This window comes from Oncorhynchus kisutch, linkage group LG20 (assembly GCF_002021735.2).
Source record: "Oncorhynchus kisutch isolate 150728-3 linkage group LG20, Okis_V2, whole genome shotgun sequence".
NCBI lineage: Eukaryota > Metazoa > Chordata > Actinopteri > Salmoniformes > Salmonidae > Oncorhynchus > Oncorhynchus kisutch.
This window is the reverse complement of record NC_034193.2, coordinates 1544614-1565321: the sequence shown is the minus strand read 5'-3', so window position 1 is coordinate 1565321 and position 20708 is coordinate 1544614. Positions and strand designations below refer to the sequence as shown.

Below are 20708 nucleotides of genomic sequence, written 5' to 3'. Positions count from 1 at the left end.
AACTAACCTTAACCACACTGCTAACCCTAATAACTAACCTTAACCACACTGCTAACCCTAACCACACTGCTAACCCTAATAACTAACCTTAACCACACTGCTAACCCTAATAACTAACCTTAACCACACTGCTAACCCTAACAACTAACCTTAACCACACTGCTAACCCTAATAACTAACCTTAACCACACTGCTAACCCTAACCACACTGCTAACCCTAATAACTAACCTTAACCACACTGCTAACCCTAATAACTAACCTTAACCACACTGCTAACCCTTACGCCTAACCTTACCCACACTGCTAACCCTAATAACTAACCCTAACCACACTGCTAAACTTAACCTTAACCACACTGCTAACCCTAACGCCTAACATTAACCATACTGCTAACCCCAACACCTAGCCTTAACGCTTAACCTTAACCACACTGCTAACCCTAACGCCTAACATTAACCATACTGCTAACCCCAACACCTAGCCTTAACGCCTAACCTTAACCACATTGCTAACCCTAATGTCCAACCACACTGCTAACCTTAATGCATAACCTTAACCACATTGCTAACCCTAATGTCCAACCACACTGCTAACCTTAATGCATAACCTTAACCACACTGCTAACCCTAACGCCTAACATTAACCATACTGCTAACCCCAACACCTAGCCTTAACGCCTAACCTTAACCACATTGCTAACCCTAATGTCCAACCACACTGCTAACCTTAATGCATAACCTTAACCACACTGCTAACCCTAACGCCTAACATTAACCATACTGCTAACCCCAACACCTAGCCTTAACGCCTAACCTTAACCACATTGCTAACCCTAATGTCCAACCACACTGCTAACCTTAATGCATAACCTTAACCACATTGCTAACCCTAATGTCCAACCACACTGCTAACCTTAATGCATAACCTTAACCACATTGCTAACCCTAATGTCCAACCACACTGCTAACCTTAATGCATAACCTTAACCACATTGCTAACCCTAATGTCCAACCACACTGCTAACCTTAATGCATAACCTTAACCACATTGCTAACCCTAATGTCCAACCACACTGCTAACCTTAATGCATAACCTTAACCACATTGCTAACCCTAATGTCCAACCACACTGCTAACCTTAATGCATAACCTTAACCACATTGCTAACCCTAATGTCCAACCACACTGCTAACCTTAATGCATAACCTTAACCACATTGCTAACCCTAATGTCCAACCACACTGCTAACCTTAATGCATAACCTTAACCACATTGCTAACCCTAATGTCCAACCACACTGCTAACCTTAATGCATAACCTTAACCACATTGCTAACCCTAATGTCCAACCACACTGCTAACCTTAATGCATAACCTTAACCACATTGCTAACCCTAATGTCCAACCACACTGCTAACCTTAATGCATAACCTTAACCACATTGCTAACCCTAATGTCCAACCACACTGCTAACCTTAATGCATAACCTTAACCACACTGCTAACCCTAATGTCCAACCACACTGCTAACCTTAATGCATAACCTTAACCACACTGCTAACCCTAATGTCCAACCACACTGCTAACCTTAATGCATAACCTTAACCACATTGCTAACCCTAATGTCCAACCACACTGCTAACCTTAATGCATAACCTTAACCACATTGCTAACCCTAATGTCCAACCACACTGCTAACCTTAATGCATAACCTTAACCACATTGCTAACCCTAATGTCCAACCACACTGCTAACCTTAATGCATAACCTTAACCACATTGCTAACCCTAATGTCCAACCACACTGCTAACCTTAATGCATAACCTTAACCACATTGCTAACCCTAATGTCCAACCACACTGCTAACCTTAATGCATAACCTTAACCACATTGCTAACCCTAATGTCCAACCACACTGCTAACCTTAATGCATAACCTTAACCACATTGCTAACCCTAATGTCCAACCACACTGCTAACCTTAATGCATAACCTTAACCACACTGCTAACCCTAATGTCCAACCACACTGCTAACCTTAATGCATAACCTTAACCACATTGCTAACCCTAATGTCCAACCACACTGCTAACCTTAATGCATAACCTTAACCACATTGCTAACCCTAATGTCCAACCACACTGCTAACCTTAATGCATAACCTTAACCACACTGCTAACCCTAATGTCCAACCACACTGCTAACCTTAATGCATAACCTTAACCACATTGCTAACCCTAATGTCCAACCACACTGCTAACCCTAACGCCTAACATTAACCACACTGCTAACCCTAATGTCCAACCACACTGCTAACCCTAATGTCCAACCACACTGCTAACCTTAATGCATAACCTTAACCACACTGCTAACCCTAATGTCCAACCACACTGCTAACCCTAATGTCCAACCACACTGCTAACCTTAATGCATAACCTTAACCACATTGCTAACCCTAATGTCCAACCACACTGCTAACCCTAATGTCCAACCACACTGCTAACCTTAATGCATAACCTTAAATTAAGACCAAAAAGCTCATTTTTGTTTTCATATATAAAATACAGCCAATTTTGACTTTGCAGCTGTCCCATCTAGCAGAAATCACTCAGTTCTGCCTCCAGGGAAAGATTCATGACAATAAACATCAAACTGCTTTGAATCACGGCCTTGGAACCTCACACTGCCACTGGACAGGAGGTTAGAGGAGAGTTATAGTCCACTGGACAGGAGGTTAGAGGAGAGTTATAGTCCACTGGACAGGAGGTTAGAGGTTATAGTCCACTGGACAGGAGGTTAGAGGAGGGTTATAGTCCACTGGACAGGAGGTTAGAGGAGGGTTATAGTCCACTGGACAGGAGGTTAGAGGAGGGTTATAGTCCACTGGACAGGAGGTTAGAGGAGGGTTATAGACCACTGGACAGGAGGTTAGAGGTTATAGTCCACTGGACAGGAGGTTAGAGGTTATAGTCCACTGTACAGGAGGTTAGAGGTTATAGTCCACCGGACAGGAGGTTAGAGGAGGGCTATAGTCCACTGGACAGGAGGTTAGAGGAGGGTTATAGTCCACTGGACAGGAGGTTAGAGGAGGGTTATAGTCCACTGGACAGGAGGTTAGAGGAGTGTTATAGTCCACTGGACAGGAGGTTAGAGGAGTGTTATAGTCCACTGGACAGGAGGTTAGAGGTTATAGTCCACTGGACAGGAGGTTAGAGGTTATAGTCCACTGGACAGGAGGTTAGAGTAGGGTTATAGTCCAATGGACTGGAGGTTAGAGGAGGGTTATAGTCCACTGGACTGGAGGTTAGAGGTTATAGTCCACTGGACTGGAGGTTAGAGGTTATAGTCCACTGGACTGGAGGTTAGAGGTTATAGTCCACTGGACTGGAGGTTAGAGGAGGGTTATAGTCCACTGGACAGGAGGTTAGAGGAGGGTTATAGTCCACTGGACAGGAGGTTAGAGGTTATAGTCCACTGGACAGGAGGTTAGAGGTTATAGTCCACTGGACAGGAGGTTAGAGTAGGGTTATAGTCCAATGGACTGGAGGTTAGAGGAGGGTTATAGTCCACTGGACTGGAGGTTAGAGGTTATAGTCCACTGGACTGGAGGTTAGAGGTTATAGTCCACTGGACAGGAGGTTAGAGTAGGGTTATAGTCCACTGGACTGGAGGTTAGAGGAGGGTTATAGTCCACTGGACAGGAGGTTAGAGGAGGGTTATAGTCCACTGGACAGGAGGTTAGAGGAGGGTTATAGTCCACTGGACAGGAGGTTAGATGTTATAGTCCACTGGACAGGAGGTTTGAGGTTATAGTCCACTGGACAGGAGGTTAGAGGAGGGTTATAGACCACCGGACAGGAGGTTAGAGGTTATAATCCACCGGACAGGAGGTTAGAGGAGGGTTATAGTCCACCAGACAGGAGGTTAGAGGAGGGTTATAGTCCACTGGACAGGAGGTTAGAGGAGGGTTGTAGTCCACTGGACAGGAGGTTAGAGTAGGGTTATAGTCCACTGGACAGGATATTTGAGGTTATAATCCACTGGACAGGAGGTTAGAGAAGGGTTATAGTCCACTGGACAGGAGGTTTGAGGTTATAGCCCACTGGACAGGAGGTTAGATGAGGGTTATAGTCCACTGGACAGGAGTTAGAGGAGGGTTATAGTCCACTGGACAGGAGGTTAGAGGAGGGTTGTAGTCCACTGGACAGGAGGTTAGAGTAGGGTTATAGTCCACTGGACAGGAGGTTTGAGGTTATAGTCCACTGGACAGGAGGTTAGATGAGGGTTATAGTCCACTGGACAGGAGGTTAGAGGAGGGTTATAGTCCACTGGACAGGAGGTTAGAGGAGGGCTATAGTCCACTGGACAGGAGGTTAGAGGAGGGTTATAGTCCACTGGACAGGAGGTTAGAGGAGGGTTATAGTCCACTGGACAGGAGGTTAGAGGAGGGTTATAGGCTACTGGACAGGAGGTTAGAGGAGGGTTATAGTGCACTGGACAGGAGGTTAGATGAGGGTTATAGACCACTGGACAGGAGGTTAGAGGAGGGTTATAGACCACTGGACAGGAGGTTAGAGGAGGGCTATAGTCCACTGGACAGGAGGTTGGAAGTTATCGTCCACTGGACTGGAGGTTAGAGGTTATAGTCCACTGGACATGAGGTTAGAGGAGGGTTATAGACCACTGGACAGGAGGTTAGAGGAGGGTTATAGTCCACTGGACAGGAGGTTAGAGGAGGGCTATAGTCCACTGGACAGGAGGTTAGATGAGGGTTATAGACCACTGGACAGGAGGTTAGAGGAGGGTTATAGTCCACTGGACAGGAGGTTAGAGGAGAGTTATAGTCCACTGGTCAGGAGGTTAGAGGAGTGTTATAGTCCACTGGACAGGAGGTTAGAGGTTATAGTCCACTGGACTGGAGGTTAGAGGTTATAGTCCACTGGACAGGAGGTTAGAGTAGGGTTATAGTCCACTGGACTGGAGGTTAGAGGAGGGTTATAGTCCACTGGACAGGAGGTTAGAGGAGGGTTATAGTCCACTGGACAGGAGGTTAGAGGAGGGTTATAGTCCACTGGACAGGAGGTTAGATGTTATAGTCCACTGGACAGGAGGTTTGAGGTTATAGTCCACTGGACAGGAGGTTAGAGGAGGGTTATAGACCACCGGACAGGAGGTTAGAGGTTATAATCCACCGGACAGGAGGTTAGAGGAGGGTTATAGTCCACCAGACAGGAGGTTAGAGGAGGGTTATAGTCCACTGGACAGGAGGTTAGAGGAGGGTTGTAGTCCACTGGACAGGAGGTTAGAGTAGGGTTATAGTCCACTGGACAGGATATTTGAGGTTATAATCCACTGGACAGGAGGTTAGAGAAGGGTTATAGTCCACTGGACAGGAGGTTTGAGGTTATAGTCCACTGGACAGGAGGTTAGATGAGGGTTATAGTCCACTGGACAGGAGTTAGAGGAGGGTTATAGTCCACTGGACAGGAGGTTAGAGGAGGGTTGTAGTCCACTGGACAGGAGGTTAGAGTAGGGTTATAGTCCACTGGACAGGAGGTTTGAGGTTATAGTCCACTGGACAGGAGGTTAGATGAGGGTTATAGTCCACTGGACAGGAGGTTAGAGGAGGGTTATAGTCCACTGGACAGGAGGTTAGAGGAGGGCTATAGTCCACTGGACAGGAGGTTAGAGGAGGGTTATAGTCCACTGGACAGGAGGTTAGAGGAGGGTTATAGTCCACTGGACAGGAGGTTAGAGGAGGGTTATAGGCTACTGGACAGGAGGTTAGAGGAGGGTTATAGTGCACTGGACAGGAGGTTAGATAAGGGTTATAGACCACTGGACAGGAGGTTAGAGGAGGGTTATAGACCACTGGACAGGAGGTTAGAGGAGGGCTATAGTCCACTGGACAGGAGGTTGGAAGTTATCGTCCACTGGACTGGAGGTTAGAGGTTATAGTCCACTGGACATGAGGTTAGAGGAGGGTTATAGACCACTGGACAGGAGGTTAGAGGAGGGTTATAGTCCACTGGACAGGAGGTTAGAGGAGGGCTATAGTCCACTGGACAGGAGGTTAGATGAGGGTTATAGACCACTGGACAGGAGGTTAGAGGAGGGTTATAGTCCACTGGACAGGAGGTTAGAGGAGAGTTATAGTCCACTGGTCAGGAGGTTAGAGGAGTGTTATAGTCCACTGGACAGGAGGTTAGAGGTTATAGTCCACTGGACAGGAGGTTAGAGGTTATAGTCCACTGGACAGGAGGTTAGAGGAGAGTAATAGTCCACTGGACAGGAGGTTAGAGGAGAGTTATAGTCCACTGGACAGGAGGTTAGAGGAGGGTTATAGTCCACTGGACAGGAGGTTAGAGGAGAGTTATAGTCCACTGGACAGGAGGTTAGAGGAGGGCTATAGTCCACTGGACAGGAGGTTGGAAGTTATCGTCCACTGGACAGGAGGTTAGAGGAGGGTATAGTCCACTGGACAGGAGGTTAGAGGTGTAGTCCACTGGACTGGAGGTTAGAGGTTACAGTCCACTGGACAGGAGGTTAGAGGAGGGTTATAGTCCACTGGACAGGAGGTTAGAAGAGGGTTATAGTCCACTGGACAGGAGGTTAGAGGAGGGTTATAGTCCACTGGACAGGAGGTTAGAGGAGGGTTATAGACCACTGGACAGGAGGTTAGAGGAGGGTTATAGTCCACTGGACAGGAGGTTAGAAGAGGGTTATAGTCCACTGGACAGGAGGTTAGAGGAGGGTTATAGTCCACTGGACAGGAGGTTAGACGAGGGTTATAGTCCACTGGACAGGAGGTTAGAGGAGGGCTATAGTCCACTGGACAGGAGGTTAGAAGTTATCGTCCACTGGACAGGAGGTTAGAGGATGGTATAGTCCAATGGACAGGAGGTTAGAGGTGTAGTCCACTGGACTGGAGGTTAGAGGTTATAGTCCACTGGACATGAGGTTAGAGGAGGGTTATAGTCCACTGGACAGGAGGTTAGAGGAGGGCTATAGTCCATTGGACAGGAGGTTAGAGGTTATAGTCCACTGGACAGGAGGTTAGAGGAGGGTTATAGTCCACTGGACAGGAGGTTAGATGTTATAGTCCATTTGGACTGGAGGTTAGAGGAGGGTTATAGACCACTGGACTGGAGGTTAGAGGAGGGTTATAGACCACTGGACAGGAGGTTAGAGGAGGGTTATAGACCACTGGACAGGAGGTTAGAGGAGGGTTATAGACCACTGGACAGGAGGTTAGAGGAGGTTAGAGGTTATAGTCCACTGGACAGGAGGTTAGAGGAGGGTTATAGTCCACTGGACAGGAGGTTAGATGTTATAGTCCATTTGGACTGGAGGTTAGAGGAGGGTTATCGTCCACTGGACAGGAGGTTAGAGGAGGGTATAGTCCACTGGACAGGAGGTTACAGGTGTAGTCCACTGGACTGGAGGTTAGAGGTTATAGTCCACTGGACAGGAGGTTAGAGGAGGGTTATAGTCCACTGGACAGGAGGTTAGAGGAGGGTTATATTCCACTGGACAGGAGGTTAGAGGAGGGTTATAGTCCACTGGACAGGAGGTTAGAGGAGGGCTATAGTCCACTGGACAGGAGGTTAGAGGTGTAGTCCACTGGACTGGAGGTTAGAGGTTATAGTCCACTGGACAGGAGGTTAGAGGAGGGTTATAGTCCACTGGACAGGAGGTTAGAGGAGGGTTATATTCCACTGGACAGGAGGTTAGAGGAGGGTTATAGTCCACTGGACAGGAGGTTAGAGGAGGGCTATAGTCCACTGGACAGGAGGTTAGAGGAGGGTTATAGTCCACTGGACAGGAGGTTAGAGGAGGGTTATAGTCCACTGGACAGGAGGTTAGAGGAGGGTTATAGTCCACTGGTCAGGAGGTTAGAGGTTATAGTCCACTGGACAGGAGGTTAGAGGTTATAGTCCACTGGACAGGAGGTTAGAGGTTATAGTCCACTGGGCAGGAGGTTAGAGGTTATAGTCCACTGGACAGGAGGTTAGAGGTTATATTCCACTGGACAGGAGGTTAGAGGAGAGTAATAGTCCACTGGACAGGAGGTTAGAGGAGAGTTATAGTCCACTGGACAGGAGGTTAGAGGAGGGTTATAGTCCACTGGACAGGAGGTTAGAGGAGAGTAATAGTCCACTGGACAGGAGGTTAGAGGAGGGCTATAGTCCACTGGACAGGAGGTTGGAAGTTATCGTCCACTGGACAGGAGGTTAGAGGAGGGTATAGTCCACTGGACAGGAGGTTAGAGGTGTAGTCCACTGGACTGGAGGTTAGAGGTTATAGTCCACTTTACAGGAGGTTAGAGGAGGGTTATAGTCCACTGGACAGGAGGTTAGAAGAGGGTTATAGTCCACTGGACAGGAGGTTAGAGGAGAGTTATAGTCCACTGGACAGGAGGTTAGAGGAGGGTTATAGTTCAGCAATGGAGAGAGGAGAAGCAGCTGTATTTCAAGAAAGACACAGAAAGGCTGAACAAGCTGTATAAAGACCACGGATCCTTCAATCAGACACACATACCACCCCTAGTGGTATAGTAACTAATCCCAACACTGATCCCTAGTGATATAGTAACTGATCCCTAGTGGTATAGTAACTGATCCCTGGTGGTATAGTAACTGATCCCTGGTGGTATAGTAACGGATCCCTGGTGGTATAGTAACGGATCCCTGGTGATATAGTAGCTGATCCCTAGTGGTATAGTAAATGATCCCTAGTGGTATAGTAACTGATCCCTAGTGGTATAGTAACTGATCCCTAGTGGTATAGTAACGGATCCCTAGTGGTATAGTAACGGATCCCTAGTGGTATAGTAACGGATCCCGGGTGATATTGTAACGGATCCCTAGTTATATAGTAACGGATCCCTAGTGATATAGTAACTGATCCCTAGTGATGTAATAACTGATCCCTTGTGGTATTGTAACGGATCCCTTGTGATATAGTAACAGATCCCTATTGATATAGTAACGGATCCCTAGTGATGTAATAACTGATCCCTTGTGGTATTGTAACGGATCCCTAGTGATTTAGTAACGGATCCCTGGTGGTATAGAAACAGATCCTTAGTGGTATAGTAACTGATCCCTAGTGGTATATTAACGGATCCCCGGTGGTATTGTAACGTATCCCTAGTGGTATAGTAACGTATCCCTAGTGGTATAGTAACGGATCCCTAGTGATATAGTAACGGATCCCTGGTGATATAGTAACTGATCCCTAGTGGTAGAGTAACAGATCCCTAGTGATATAGTAACTGACCCCTAGTGATGTAGTAACAGATCCCTAGTGATATAGTAACTGATCATTTGCGATATAGTAACTATACCAAACACTGATCCCTAGTGGTATAGTAACGGATCCCTAGTGATATAGCAACTGATCAATAGTGATATCATAACGGATCCCGAGTGATATAGTAACGGATCCCGAGTGATATAGTAACGGATCCCGAGTGATATAGTAACGGATCCCGAGTGATATAGTAACGGATCCCGAGTGATATAGTAACGGATCCCGAGTGATATAGTAACTAATCATTTGCGATATAGTAACTGTGCCCAACACTGATTCCTAGTGGTATAGTAACCGATCCCTAGTGATATAGTAACTAACCACAACACTGATCCCTAGTGATTTCATCACGGATCCCTAGTGGTATAGTAATTGATCCCTAGTGGTATAGTATTGCTCAATAGTGACATAGTAACTGATCCCTAGTGATATAGTAACTGATCCCTAGTGATATGGTAACTGATCCCTAGTGATATAGTAACTGATCAATAGTGATATAGTAACTGATCCCTAGTGATATAGTAACTGATCCCTAGTGGTATAGTAACCTATCCCTAGTGGTATAGTAACCTATCCCTAGTAGTATAGTAACCGATCCCTATTGATATAGTAACTGATCAATAGTGATATAGTAACTGATCCCTAGTGGTATAGTAACTGATCCCTAGTGGTATAGTAACTGATCCCTAGTGACATAGTAACTGATCAATAGTGATATAGTAACTGATCCCTAGTGACATAGTAACAGATCCCAACACTGATCCCTAGTGGTATAGTAACTGATCCCTAGTGACATAGTAATGAATCCCAACACTGATCCCTAGTGGTATAGTACCTGATCCCTAGTGAAAAAGTAACTGATCAATAGTGATATAGTAACGGATCCCTATTGGTATAGTAACATATGCCTAGTGGTATAGTAACGGATCCCTAGTGATGTCGTAACGGATCCCTGGTGATATAGTAACGGTTCCCTAGTGGTATAGTAACATATCCCCAGTGACATAGTAACTGATCCCTAGTGGTATAGTAACTGATCCCTAGTGGTATAGTAACTGATCCCTAGTGACATAGTAACTGATCCATATTGTTATAGTAACTGATCCCTAGTAGTATAGTAACTGATCCCTAGTGGTATAGTAACTGATCCCTAGTGGTATAGTAACTGATCCCTAGTGGTATAGTAACCTATCCCTAGTGGTATAGTAACCTATCCCTAGTAGTATAGTAACTGATCCCTAGTGATATAGTAACTGATCCCTATTGGTGTAGTAACATATCCCTAGTGGTATAGTAACAAATCCCTAGTGATGGAGTAACTGATCCCTAGTGACATAGTAATGGATCCCTAGTGATATAGTAACTAATCCCAACACTGATCCCTAGTGACATAGTAATGGATCCCAACACTGATCCCTAGTGATTTAGTATCGGATCCCTAGTGACATAGTAACTGATCCCTAGTGATATAGTAATGGATCCCTAGTGACATAGTAACTGATCCCTAATGATACAGTAACTGATCCCTAGTGATGGATCCCTAGTGATATAGTAATGGATCCCTAGTGATATAGTAATGGATCCCTATTGGTATAGTAACATATCCCTAGTGGTATAGTAACGGATCCCTAGTGGTATAGTAACTGATCCCTAGTGGTATAGTAACTGATCCCTAGTGACATAGTAACGGATCAATAGTGATATAGTAACTGATCCCTAGTGACATAGTAACAGATCCCAACACTGATCCCTAGTGGTATAGTAACTGATCCCTAGTGACATAGTAATGAATCCCAACACTGATCCCTAGTGGTATAGTAACTGATCCCTAGTGAAAAAGTAACTGATCAATAGTGATATAGTAATGGATCCCTATTGGTATAGTAACATATGCCTAGTGGTATAGTAACGGATCCCTAGTGATGTCGTAACGGATCCCTGGTGATATAGTAACGGTTCCCTAGTGGTATAGTACCATATCCCTAGTGACATAGTAACTGATCCATATTGTTATAGTAACTGATCCCTAGTGGTATAGTAACTGATCCCTAGTGGTATAGTAACCTATCCCTAGTGATATAGTAACTGATCCCTATTGGTGTAGTAACATATCCCTAGTGGTATAGTAACGAATCCCTAGTGATGGAGTAACTGATCCCTAGTGACATAGTAATGGATCCCTAGTGATATAGTAACTAATCCCAACACTGATCCCTAGTGACATAGTAATGGATCCCAACACTGATCCCTAGTGATTTAGTATCGGATCCCTAGTGACATAGTAACTGATCCCTAATGATACAGTAACTGATCCCTAGTGATATAGTAACGGATCCCTAGTGACATAGTAACTGATCCCTAATGATACAGTAACTGATCCCTAGTGATATAGTAACGGATCCCTAGTGACATAGTAACTGATCCCTAATGATACAGTAACTGATCCCTAGTGATATAGTAACGGATTCCTATTGGTATAGTAACATATCCCTAGTGGTATAGTAACGGATCCCTAGTGGTATAGTAACTGATCCCTAGTGGTATAGTAACGGATCCCTAGTGGTAGAGTAACTGATCCCTAGTGGTATAGTAACTGATCCCTAGTGGTATAGTAATGGATCCCTAGTGATATAGTAACGGATACCTATTGGTATAGTAACTGATCCCTATTGGTATAGTAACTGATCCCTAGTGACATAGTAATGGATCCCAACACTGATCCCTAGTGATATAGTAACTGATCCCTCATGATACAGTAACTGATTCCTAGTGATATAGTAACGGATCCCTAGTGATATAGTAACGGATCCCTAGTGATATAGTAACGGATCCCTAGTGATATAGTAACGGATCCCTAGTGATTTGGTAACGGATCCCTAGTGATATAGTAACTGATCCCTAATGATACAGTAACTGATCCCTAGTGACATAGTAATGGGTCCCTAGTGATTTAGTAACAGATCCCTAGTGATTTAGTAATGGATCCCTAGTCTTAGTTAGCGGTAAATGATCCTAGAGTCAACACAGATGTCAAACAGCTCTCCGTCCATGTACTCTTGCATTTTAGGGCTGCATTCAACACTGTTCACCATGATGTTCTTCAGGACAGACAGAGAATCTGGACGCACATTTTAATTCACAGGCAATAAAGATTAAACACCAGGTAAGAAAACCTAGGTGTTATTTTAGATTCTGAACTCAATTTCCAATCACACATTAGGAATGTGACCAAACCACCGGAGGAACATTGCCAAGGTGTGACCGTTTCTCTCTCAGGCTGATACAGGGAGACTCATCCATGCTTTTATTACAAGCAATCTTGACTACTGTAATGCTCTCCTGTCTGGTCTACAGAATGCTGCCGCACGGGTACTGACCAAAACCAGATGGAGAGGACACATTACACCGGTGTTAAGGTCTCTGCACTGGCTGCCTGAGAGTGTTAGAATTCAGGATTCCACTATTGGTTTTTAAATCAATCCACCATTGTGCAGCTCAATACCTATCAGACATGCTTTATGTTATGTACCCAGTAGGTCCCTCAGATCCTCTGGCCTGTTAACTATCCTGAAGCCCAGGACCAAGAGGCATGGAGAGACAGACTTTTAACTACCCCAAAACCTAGGACCAAGAGACATGGAGAGACAGCCTCTAGTTACTATGGCCCCAGCCTCTAGTTACTATGGCCCCAGCCTCTAGTTACTATGGCCCCAGCCTCTAGTTACTATGGCCCCAGCCTCTAGTTACTATGCCCCCAGCCTCTAGTTACTATGCCCCCAGCCTCTAGTTACTATGCCCCCAGCCTCTAGTTACTATGCCCCCAGCCTCTAGTTACTATGGCCCCAACCTCTAGTTACTATGCTCTAGTTACTATGGCCCCAGCCTTTAGTTACTATGCTCTAGTTACTATGCCCCCAGCCTCTAGTTACTATGCCCCCAGCCTCTAGTTACTATGCTCTAGTTACTATGCTCTAGTTACTATGCCCCCAGCCTCTAGTTACTATGCCCCCAGCCTCTAGTTACTATGGCCCCAGCCTCTAGTTACTATGGCCCCAGCCTCTAGTTACTATGGCCCCAGCCTCTAGTTACTATGCCCCCAGCCTCTAGTTACTATGCCCCCAGCCTCTAGTTACTATGCCCCCAGCCTCTAGTTACTATGCTCTAGTTACTATGCCCCAGTCTCTAGTTACTATGCTCTAGTTACTATGCCCCCAGCCTCTAGTTACTATGCCCCCAGCCTCTAGTTACTATGCTCTAGTTACTATGCTCTAGTTACTATGCCCCCAGCCTCTAGTTACTATGGCCCCAGCCTCTAGTTACTATGGCCCCAGCCTCTAGTTACTATGGCCCCAGCCTCTAGTTACTATGGCCCCAGCCTCTAGTTACTATGGGCCCCAGCCTCTAGTTACTATGGCCCCAGCCTCTAGTTACTATGGCCCCAGCCTCTAGTTACTATGGCCCAGCCTCTAGTACTATGGCCCAGCCTCTAGTTACTATGGCCCCAGCCTCTAGTTTACTATGGCCCCAGCCTCTAGTTACTATGCTCTAGTTACTATGCCCCCAGCCTCTAGTTACTATGCTCTAGTTACTATGCCCCCAGCCTCTAGTTACTATGCTCTAGTTACTATGCCAGCTCTAGTTACTATGCTCTAGTTACTATGCTCTAGTTACTATGCTCTAGTTACTATGGCCCCAGCCTTCTAGTTACTATGGCCCCAGCCTCTAGTTTACTATGGCCCCAGCCTCTAGTTACTATGCCCCCAGCCTCTAGTTACTATGCCCCCAGCCTCTAGTTACTATGCCCCCAGCCTCTAGTTACTATGCCCCCAGCCTCTAGTTACTATGCCCCCAGCCTCTAGTTACTATGCCCCCAGCCTCTAGTTACTATGCCCCCAGCCTCTAGTACTATGCCCCCAGCCTCTAGTTACTATGCCCCCAGCCTCTAGTTACTATGCCCCCAGCCGCTAGTTACTATGCTCTAGTTACTATGCTCTAGTTACTATGCCCCAGCCTCTAGTTACTATGGCCCCAACCTTTAGTTACTATGCTCTAGTTACTATGCCCCCAGCCTCTAGTTACTATGCTCTAGTTACTATGCCCCCAGCCTCTAGTTACTATGCTCTAGTTACTATGCCCCCAGCCTCTAGTTACTATGCTCTAGTTACTATGCTCTAGTTACTATGCTCTAGTTACTATGGCCCGAGCCTTTAGTTACTATGCTCTAGTTACTATGCCCCCAGCCTCTAGTTACTATGCCCCCAGCCTCTAGTTACTATGCCCCCAGCCTCTAGTTACTATGGCCCCAGCCTCTAGTTACTATGCTCTAGTTACTATGCTCTAGTTACTATGCTCTAGTTACTATGCTCTAGTTACTATGCTCTAGTTACTATGCTCTAGTTACTATGCTCTAGTTACTATGCTCTAGTTACTATGCTCTAGTTACTATGCTCTAGTTACTATGCCCCAGCCTCTAGTTACTATGCCCCCAGCCTCTAGTTACTATGCCCCCAGCCTCTAGTTACTATGCCCCCAGCCTCTAGTTACTATGCCCCCAGCCTCTAGTTACTATGCCCCCAGCCTCTAGTTACTATGCCCCCAGCCTCTAGTTACTATGCCCCCAGCCTCTAGTTACTATGCCCCCAGCCTCTAGTTACTATGCCCCCAGCCTCTAGTTACTATGCCCCCAGCCTCTAGTTACTATGCCCCCAGCCTCTAGTTACTATGCCCCCAGCCTCTAGTTACTATGCCCCCAGCCTCTAGTTACTATGCCCCCAGCCTCTAGTTACTATGCCCCCAGCCTCTAGTTACTATGCCCCCAGCCTCTAGTTACTATGCCCCCAGCCTCTAGTTACTATGCCCCCAGCCTCTAGTTACTATGCCCCCAGCCTCTAGTTACTATGCCCCAAGCCTCTAGTTACTATGCCCCCAGCCTCTAGTTACTATGCACCCAGCCTCTAGTTACTATGCCCCCAGACTCTAGTTACTATGCCCCCAGCCTCTGGAAGCCTGCCAGAGATCTTTAAACACATTTTTAGCTTAGCTTTTCCTCAGGGTGATTTTTAGTTGTTCAGTTTGTGTCACTTTTGTTTTTTATCTTCATAGCACATTGTGTTGCTTTCCATGTCTGTAATGTACTGTATAAGTTCTAACCCAAACTAACTTACCTTTATCCTGTCCATACAAGCCTCCATCTTGAGTTGTTCCACAGCTTTCCTTGCGTGGGAGATGCTGGCTGTGCTGTTGTTGACCACACTGTCCTTCATGATGATGACCTGGGATAGGAGCACAAAGAGACGTTGGGTCAAGAGGCTTGGGGGGGGGGGGGTGGCATGTACTTTCGTGTGCATGTGTCGTCGTCCCCCCCCCCCCGTGTGTGTGTGTGTGTGTGTGTTGTTGGCCACACATTTTAATTCACGGGCAATGAGGTTTAAACACCAGGTAAGAAAACCTAGGTGTTATTTTAGATTCTGAACTCAACTTCCAATCACACATTAGGATTGTGACCAAACCACCTGAGGAATATTGCCAAGGTGTTGATGATAATCTTGGGGTTGAGTAGAAATATGACTGATGAAGCCAGAACCATAAAGAGTTGGTTGATTATCTTGTCATCTTCAGAAACTTCCTAAGAGTCAGTTGAATATCTTGTCATGTTCAGTTGTGTAGTAGAAGCTCAAAAAGACATGGAGCAAAGAGGTCTGACATTCGTAGTCTGTTTCAAGACCGAAATAACTGCTATAGCTGTACACATTGGAAATGTATTTAGTGACAGACCGGTATTCCCCTACTGTTGTTCAAGCCATGTTACTATGTGATTGACTTCGACTGAGCGATAGGAATGTCATCATGTGATATCATTGACTGAGCGATAGGAATATCATCATGTGATATCATTGACTGAGCGATAGGAATATCATCATGTGATATCATTGACTGAGCGATAGGAATATCATCATGTGATATCATTGACTGAGCGATAGGAATATCATCATGTGATATAATTGACTGAGCGATAGGAATATCATCATGTGATATTGACTGAGCGATAGGAATATCATCATGTGATATTGACTGAGCGATAGGAAAGGAACAGGTCTGCCTGACTATCTGCATCCCACATTGAGTTATTCCTAAATGCATAGTAAAGATTGTTAGTCAGAGGGTAAATAATAAACTCACTCCCACAGTCTCACAATCCCAGTGATTGATGTTTCTGCTGCTAGTGTTTAGTGAGGAAGACACTGGAAAATACTGGCTTAATGGGGAATCCTGCATCCCCATCAGAAAGACAGGCCTATTTCATTCCCAGGTAGTTAGATATACTGTACAATGGACATTCTGACTTAGAGTGGGCTTGGTTCTCCCACCTGGTGTTGCTGCCTACAGAGCAGCCCATCCTACCATTACAGCCCTGTTCATCACCATCACGACTGGGAAACAGCCCATCCTACCATTACAGCTCTGTTCATCACCATCATGACTGGGAAACAGCCCATCCTACCATTACAGCTCTGTCCATCACCATCATGACTGGGAAACAGCCCATCCTACCATTACAGCCCTGTTCATCACCATCATGACTGGGAAACAGCCCATCCTACCATTACAGCCCTGTTCATCACCATCATGACTGGGAAACAGCCCATCCTACCATTACAGCCCTGTTCATCACCATCATGACTGGGAAACAGCCCATCCTACCATTACAGCTCTGTTCATCACCATCATGACTGGGAAACAGCCCATCCTACCATTACAGCCCTGTTCATCACCATCATGATTGGGGAAACAGCCCATCCTACCATTACAGCCCTGTTCATCACCATCATGACTGGGAAACAGCCCATCCTACCATTACAGCCCTGTTCATCACCATCATGACTGGGAAACAGCCCATCCTACCATTACAGCCCTGTTCATCACCATCATGACTGGGAAACAGCCCATCCTACCATTACAGCCCTGTTCATCACCATCATGACTGGGGAAACAGCCCATCCTACCATTACAGCCCTGTTCATCACCATCATGACTGGGAAACAGCCCATCCTACCATTACAGCCCTGGTCATCACCATCATGACTGGGAAACAGCCCATCCTACCATTACAGCCATGTTCATCACCATCATGACTGGGAAACAGCCCATCCTACCATTACAGCTCTGTTCATCACCATCATGACTGGGAAACAGCCCATCCTACCATTACAGCCCTGTTCATCCCCATCATGACTGGGAAACAGCCCATCCTACCATTACAGCCCTGTTCATCACCATCATGACTGGGAAACAGCCCATCCTACCATTACAGCCCTGTTCATCACCATGATGACTGGGAAACAGCCCATCCTACCATTACAGCCCTGTTCATCACCATCATGACTGGGAAACAGCCCATCCTACCATTACAGCCCTGTTCATCACCATCATGACTGGGAAACAGCCCATCCTACCATTACAGCCCTGTTCATCACCATCATGACTGGGAAACAGCCCATCCTACCATTACAGCCCTGTTCATCACCATCATGACTGGGAAACAGCCCATCCTACCATTACAGCCCTGTTCTTCACCATCATGACTGGGAAACAGCCCATCCTACCATTACAGCCCTGTTCATCACCATCATGACTGGGAAACAGTCCATCCTACCATTACAGCCCTGTTCATCACCATCATGACTGGGAAACAGCCCATCCTACCATTACAGCCCTGTTCATCACCCTCATGACTGGGAAACAGCCCATCCTACAATTACCGTACATTCAGCTCACCCTCATGACTGGGAAACATCCCATCCTACCATTACAGCCCTGTTCATCACCATCATGACTGGGGAAACAGCCCATCCTACCATTACAGCCCTGTTCATCACCATCATGACTGGGAAACAGCCCATCCTACCATTACAGCCCTGTTCATCACCATCATGACTGGGGAAACAGCCCATCCTACCATTACAGCTATGTCTCATCACCATCATGACTGGGGAAACAGCCCATCCTACCATTACAGCTCTGATCTTCACCATCATGACTGGGAAACAGCCCATCCTACCATTACAGCCCTGTTCATCACCATCATGACTGGGAAACAGCCCATCCTACCATTACAGCCCTGTTCATCACCATCATGACTGGGGAAACAGCCCATCCTACCATTACAGCCCTGTTCATCACCATCATGACTGGGAAACAGCCCATCCTACCATTACAGTACATTCAGCTCACCCTCATGACTGGGAAACAGCCCATCCTACCATTACAGCTCTGTTCATCACCATCATGACTGGGAAACAGCCCATCCTACCATTACAGCCCTGTTCATCACCATCATGACTGGGAAACAGCCCATCCTACCATTACAGCCCTGTTCATCACCATCATGACTGGGAAACAGCCCATCCTACCATTACAGCCCTGTTCATCACCCTCATGACAGGGAAACAGCCCATCCTACCATTACAGTACATTCAGCTCACCCTCATGACTGGGAAACAGACCATCCTACCATTACAGCTCTGTTCATCACCATCACGACTGGGAAACAGCCCATCCTACCATTCCAGCTCTGTTCATCACCATCATGACTGGGAAACAGCCCATCCTACCATTACAGCCCTGTTCATCACCATCATGACTGGGAAACAGCCCATCCTACCATTACAGCCCTGTTCATCACCATCATGACTGGGAAACAGCCCATCCTACCATTACAGCCCTGTTCATCACCCTCATGATAGGGAAACAGCCCATCCTACCATTACAGTACAATCAGCTCACCCTCATGACTGGGAAACAGCCCATCCTACCATTACAGCTCTGTTCATCACCATCATGACTGGGAAACAGCCCATCCTACCATTACAGCTCTGTTCATCACCATCATGACTGGGAAACAGCCCATCCTACCATTTCAGCCCTGTTCATCACCATCATGACTGGGAAACAGCCCATCCTACCATTACAGCCCTGTTCATCACCATCAAGACTGGGGAAACAGCCCATCCTACCATTACAGCCCTGTTCATCACCATCATGACTGGGAAACAGCCCATCCTTCCATTACAGCCCTGTTCATCACCATCAAGACTGGGGAAACAGCCCATCCTACCATTACAGCCCTGTTCATCACCATCAAGACTGGGGAAACAGCCCATCCTACCATTACAGCCCTGTTCATCACCCTCATGACTGGGAAACAGCCCATCCTACCATTCCAGCTCTGTTCATCACCATCATGACTGGGAAACAGCCCATCCTACCATTACAGCCCTGTTCATCACCATCATGACTGGGAAACAGCCCATCCTACCATTACAGCCCTGTTCATCACCATCAAGACTGGGGAAACAGCCCATCCTACCATTACAGCCCTGTTCATCACCATCATGACTGGGAAACAGCCCATCCTACCATTACAGCCCTGTTCATCACCATCAAGACTGGGGAAACACCCCATCCTACCATTACAGCCCTGTTCATCACCATCATGACTGGGAAACAGCCCATCCTACCATTACAGCCCTGTTCATCACCCTCATGACTGGGAAACAGCCCATCCTACCATTACAGCCCTGTTCATCACCATCATGACTGGGAAACAGCCCATCCTACCATTACAGCCCTGTTCATCACCCTCATGACTGGGAAACAGCCCATCCTACCATTACAGCCCTGTTCATCACCCTCATGACTGGGAAACAGCCCATCCTACCATTACAGCCCTGTTCATCACCATCATGACTGGGAAACAGCCCATCCTACCATTACAGCCCTGTTCATCACCCTCATGACTGGGAAACAGCCCATCCTACCATTACAGCCCTGTTCATCACCATCATGACTGGGAAACAGCCCATCCTACCATTACAGCCCTGTTCATCACCATCATGACTGGGAAACAGCCCATCCTACCATTACAGCCCTGTTCATCACCCTCATGACTGGGAAACAGCCCATCCTACCATTACAGCCCTGTTCATCACCATCATGACTGGGAAACAGCCCATCCTACCATTACAGCTCTGATCTTCACCATCATGACTGGGGAACAGCCCATCCTACCATTACAGCCCTGTTCATCACCATCATAACTGGGAAACAGCCCATCCTACCATTACAGTACATTCAGCTCACCCTCACCGAGCCCCCGCTGCTCCATATACCGTCTTAGTGGACTCTCTTTTCTCTATTCATATTTGGAAATAAAGGCCAGATATTTGGAGGTGGAGCCTTCTGTCTATTCAGTATAATGTATAGGTCTTTTTTTTAGAGGGCCCAGCATTGCCGCGGCCTGGGTTGGGTACTAGAGAGAGACTAGGCTACTAGGTTATTGAATATAATTATTTTCCATTGTGGGTGCGCCCAACCCGGCGGTAACCGATAACGTTGTTA

The 20708-nt window shown here is 46.4% G+C and overlaps 1 protein-coding gene across 2 annotated transcripts in view; it reads right to left on the bottom strand.

The window, feature by feature from the left end:
* gng4 (G protein subunit gamma 4) overlaps positions 1-20708 on the bottom strand; it is a 29126-nt gene that overhangs the window by 1315 nt on the left and 7103 nt on the right. For both annotated transcript variants that reach the window (XM_031799604.1, XM_031799603.1), the window contains exon 2: positions 15476-15583. In XM_031799604.1, coding sequence (XP_031655464.1) covers positions 15476-15574 — 99 coding nt within the window. In that variant the 5' untranslated portion in view covers positions 15575-15583. The remainder of the gene's footprint in view (positions 1-15475; positions 15584-20708) is intronic.